The 5,431-nt window shown below is 32.6% G+C and overlaps 1 protein-coding gene across 1 annotated transcript; it reads left to right on the top strand.

Moving 5' to 3' along the window:
* Positions 1-779: 779 nt before the first annotated feature.
* LOC111631614 (general transcription factor II-I repeat domain-containing protein 2A-like) lies at positions 780-1,625 on the top strand. Its single transcript, XM_023375898.1, has one exon. The coding sequence runs from the start codon at positions 780-782 to the stop codon at positions 1,623-1,625; it is 846 nt and encodes a 281-aa protein (XP_023231666.1).
* Positions 1,626-5,431: the final 3,806 nt, after the last annotated feature.

The raw sequence follows: 5,431 nt of genomic DNA, 5'->3' as shown, positions 1-5,431 counted from the left end.
CTATTTGACATGTCGATTGAAATGATGAAATCCGAAACATAGTCAAGTGGTTAATAAAAATATAGCGAATGAAAAAAATGTGTAAAGAAGCGAACAAGATAAATAATAGCATACTATTTTAAATTGAAAGTGAAAGATAAATCAGTATAAAGCAGGGACGAGCAACACGCGGCCCGCCAAGCATTTTTAAAATTGAATTTATTTTATCGACTTTCTCCCATCAATATATTGTTATAAAATTAATTATAATAAAATGGTAGTACATACTAAACCGAAACAATTTTTTGTGACGAGTTACTCACTTGTCGGCGACTTGTTCAAACATGCAATACGAACGCGCCGCGTCTGTGCTTGTTTGTGTTTGCTTCTGTCACACAATCAGTCAGACTGGTAAGCTGTTAACTAGCAATTTTAGCAATTCTTGTGTTTCTTGAAAGGCGTGAGTGCAATATTATTGTCAAAAAGGTAATATTAGAGTTTTTTTTATTCAAAATTAAGTTTTCCTACAAATTTTTTTAACTTTCAAATTTTTAATCCATAATAGCATGTCGGAAAAGCAAACAAAAAAACGGAAGGTTGCGGATGAGCACAGGCATTTCCAAGAAAAGTGGAAATTTGATTATTTTTTCACTTTCGTCGAAGATAAAGCTGTATGCTTAATATGCTCAGAGACTGTGTCGACATTAAAAGAATATAACATAAAAAGGCATTACGATACAAAACATGAACAACAATATAAAAACTTAACAGGACAACTCCGGATAGATAAGTTTAATCAAATGGAGAAAAACTTGGGAAAACAACAGGCTATTTTTAAAAATCAAGCTATTTTATCAAATACGGCAGTAAAGGCTAGTTTTGTTGTCAGTCAAATACTGGCAAAAAAAATGAAACCCTTTGCGGATGGAGAGATGATAAAAGAATGTCTGACTGCTGTTGCAGAAATAGCATTTCCTGATAAAATAAATATTATTTCAAACATTAGTTTATCAAGATTCACCATTGCAAGGAGAATTGAAGACTTGTCCGAGAACATAGCAACAACGCTTCGTGAACGCATTGCAAAATTCGAATACTGTTCTTTGGCACTTGATGAGAGTTGCGATATTAGCGATACAGCACAACTGGCTATATTTTTACGTGGTATTGACACCAAATTTAATATTACCGAAGAATTGTGTTCACTGATTCCAATGCAAGGGACTACAACCGGCAAAGACCTGTACGATGAACTAAAGTCTGTGTTGGAAAATTTTTCAATTTCATTAGAAAAGATTATTGGTATATCGACAGATGGAGCACGAGCAATGTCAAGCATGGAGGTAGGAGTATCGGGAAGGCTATTTCAAGACATTAAGAAGGTCACAGGAAGGGAAATATTCGTTAACCACTGCATAATTCACCAGGAAAATTTGTGTGCGAAAAGATTGAGTTTGCCAAATGTCACAGTACCAATAATTAAACTAATCAATTTTATAAAGTCGCGCGCGTTAAATCACCGCGAATTTAAAGAATTCCTGAAAGATTTAGAAACTGAATATGGCGACGTGGTTTTTAATACCGAAGTACGTTGGCTTAGTAGAGGTGCAACGAAGTACGTTGGCTTAGTAGAGGTGTTGGCTTAGTAGAGGTGTTGGCTTAGTAGAAATGCTAAAAAGAGTATACAACTTAAAAAGCGAAACGCAATTGTTCTTGGATATGAAGCCTTTCCTCATTTTAGTAATAAAGAATGGATGTGCGATTTTGGATTTCTTATCGACATGACTCAGCATCTCAGTGATCTTAATGAGGAACTTCAAGGCAAAGGACAGTTTATTCACAATTTGTATGATAAAATTCAAGGCTTTGAGCGCAAATTAAAATTGTGGAAACAGCATCTTTTGCAGAATAATGTGTCTCACTTTCTACATTTAGAAAAAGAAAACGTTACTACTTCTCAAAAATACGCACAATATATAGACATTTTAATCAACGAATTTCAATTACGATTCCAAATGTTCAAAGCTGAGAAGACAGCGGTTTCCATAAAAATGTTTTCCTCGCCATTTAATATCGATGTAAATACAGTTCCCAGAGACTTTCAAATGGAAGTGATTGACAAGCAGAATAATACCAATTTAAAAAATGTATTTTTCTCAGTAAACATCGAAAATTTTTATAAATCTTATGAGAAATTTCCGCTTTTGACGAAAAATGCAAAGCAAATGATGTCTCTGTTCGGAAGTACGTATGTTTGCAAACAATTATTTTCAACCATGAAATTAATCAAAAATGACCACCGATCAAGACTGAGTGATGCACGATTAGAAAGCTGCGTACGTGTAGCTACCTCATCAATTCCGGCTGATATTGATCAGCTTGTATCGAAAAAACAGTGCCAAATTTCTCATTAAAAATTTCAAGTAAATTCTTTTTTCTGTTCTTTTCTTGTTTGCTTTTATTTTGCATTAAAATTTGTATATGAATTCTTTACTTTTTTAAAAATTTTATATTTTTTTATTGTAATGTTTATTATAAATAAAATTTTGTAAATTATTAATAAGTGTTACTTTATGTGCGGCTCGCCGAAAAATTTTAAAATTTAAATTGGCCCGTTGATTAAAAAGGTTGTTCACCTCTGGTATAAACTATTTATACATAATTGTATCAATGGGAAAAATATTCTAAAATGTTCAACACGTATAGCTAATCAATATAAGTATAATGAATAGTAAATAAAAATTCTAATACACCAATAAGTATTAAAAAATAGATTTAATATGTATGTATATAATATTGAAAGAAAAAACTATAAAATTAATAATGGTAAAATGGAATAAATAATATCACACATTATAGAAAAACGAAGAATTATTAAAAAGTAAATGTTTTAATACAAGTGGCTAATTTGAGTGGGTAGGTGGGATTTTGATTTGACAACGGAGCTGGAGATAGACTCTTGAACATAAAATTATAATAAGCTATTAATCTATTTGTAAACTATAATATATATATATATATATATTATAATACAAGAATATCGATAACTGAAAAAAAATAAAACCAAATTTCGAATACAGAACCTAATATCCTATCGGGAGAGAGAGGTTACAAGGTTACAATCAATGCAATACCTCATTTCTTGTCTTTAATCTTTTCTTGTTTTTCTGAAGGGTTGTCAAGGATGTTCGCATTTCTGAATTTTTGGCGAAAAAACCCTTGTTATTCGGACACTTTCTTAGAAGTTGTGTTTTTACTTTCAACTTTTGCCATTGGTGTGATCCTTGCTTAAATAGCACGCGTTCGATCAAAAATTTGGAGCTATTCGAGTCATTTGAAAAGAGAAGCAACAGGGAACTTGTTTGTGATGCGGATATCAAAATCAATATCTCTCTCTCTGGGAACTTCCTTTCAAAATAAAAGACAGTACATTTTTGACTTTTAAAATTGTCTTCAAAGCAATAGATTATTACTCGTCTGAAATTTTTCTTTATAATATTAATATGCTTTATATACTTAGATATAAAATTAATATATGGTTTAAGGAGACTATTTTTCACGTAATACGAATTTAAGTCGCATTTGCGGAAGCAATCGAATATACCAAAAAACAAATAGAGCTAATATTTTCAACAAATTAAAATATATTTCATTTTTCGACAAATAGTTGTTTACTGATTTTGGATTACCTTGCTTAGATTAGTTTAAAATTTGTTTTAAAACAAGTGAGAGTTATTCTGTTCATTCCTCAATTGAGACATTTCAATGTAAGCGATTTAGAATAAACGGAAACTCCATAACTTTTCATTTGACTCCATAACCAGCTTGTTAAAATACTTCGAATTGATATCCTTGAAGCGCCAAATTCGAACGAATTAGTGTCAAGATCTTGTTTTGAACATTAAAAAGCCATCTAAGTGATGTATAATCTTATAATTTTAAATAGTCTATCATATAAAAACAGTGATGAATACATTTTATGAAAATTAACTAGGATAAATTTAAGTTAACGAAAAAAGTTGTATTGTTAATAAATTTTTATTAATTTTTTTGTAAAGTTAAATTCGTCCTGGCTGCTTTTTATAAAATGTAATGTGACTGCAGTTGTTCACATTGAGACAGTCACTAACAAAAAAATGTGAACGGTTTTTTTCCTGCTCGCAATGTGATCGATGTCATTGAAATTTTATAACAATATCTTTAAATTAACAAAGTGAAATGTCATTACAAATTTGGTGTTCGTTATTTTTTGTGTTTTGTGTGGTGATGTTTCCTGTCAAACGCACTATAGGAAAAGATTTTCAACTAAATTTTGCTTTTGCAAAAAGGTTTTCTACTCTTTCCACAGGCTATATAAAAATTTTAATTTCATTTTACTAGATGCTTGCAGCTACAAACTGTTCCGAATAAAAAATTTTAATTATGGTCACGCTGTGTAACGACTCGAATATTCTGTTTGCATAGTTTTATTGTGGATATCGGTGACACAATTTTATGTTTCTAACAGGTTACTGTAAATTTTCCGAACGTTATGGGAGCACAATTTATCTCGCGTCAGAATGAGCTTAAGGGAAACCGCGTATGTGGGCGGTCGCGAAGGAGGCAAATGAAGAACAAGTGTTTTACACGAGAAAACCCGTTTATTTGTTACATCGATATTGAACAATTCCAAAATCTCGGTGCTTCTCGGGTGATCGGTCGCAGCCCAGGTGGAAGAGAAGGATCACTGGACGATACAGGTATTCGGTGTTAAGCTGCGGCGTCCTAAGTGATCGGCAGTTGCACAACACAGTCTAAATCACAACTGTAGGCTTAATCCAGAGGAGACTCTTCTTCGACCTTGAAGTTCCGATTTTTATAGTTTTTCTTCCACTAATCGCATTTCGGATTGGTCCCTCGTCCCATTCCTCGCTTCCCTATTGGTCTCTCGTTTGTCTCCAAATGCGAGACGAAACCTTTTCGGGTCGCGGGAAAGGTCCGATTCGAGGTGTCCAAACGATACCTCTTTGTCGACTCTGCTCGGTGACTGTTTATAAAACAGTAACACCTGCACTCATAACTCAAGCCGTTGTTAACCATTTTTTACGTCTAAGAATGTAACGATTATTTTCATCTTTCATCTATCAAAAATTCCCTTTTTTTTGTTCGAAAAGGTTAATCTCGACCAACATATTATAGACTCGAAAGTCAAAAATCTACCTGTTTATGAGCGCTCGTGTTAGAGTTTGTCTTCCGCCAAGACCTTGACAGATAGTTTGACATATACTCGAACCGTTCCGGGTCTCGTTGTTTACATCTTGTGTCGCGCAAGAATTTCACGGTTTACTCGAGTTCGAACCTCCTCTTGGAACCCACATTACATTTATTATTATACCTGAAAATAAATATTTACCGTAATGATTTTAAAATGATTTAAATTTATAATAATACAAGTTTTTCATATTGGATACTC

Source organism: Centruroides sculpturatus, unplaced genomic scaffold, assembly GCF_000671375.1.
Source record: "Centruroides sculpturatus isolate CEXI.00-Female unplaced genomic scaffold, Cexi_2.0 scaffold650, whole genome shotgun sequence".
NCBI lineage: Eukaryota > Metazoa > Arthropoda > Arachnida > Scorpiones > Buthidae > Centruroides > Centruroides sculpturatus.
This window is presented reverse-complemented; position numbering and strand designations above follow the sequence as displayed.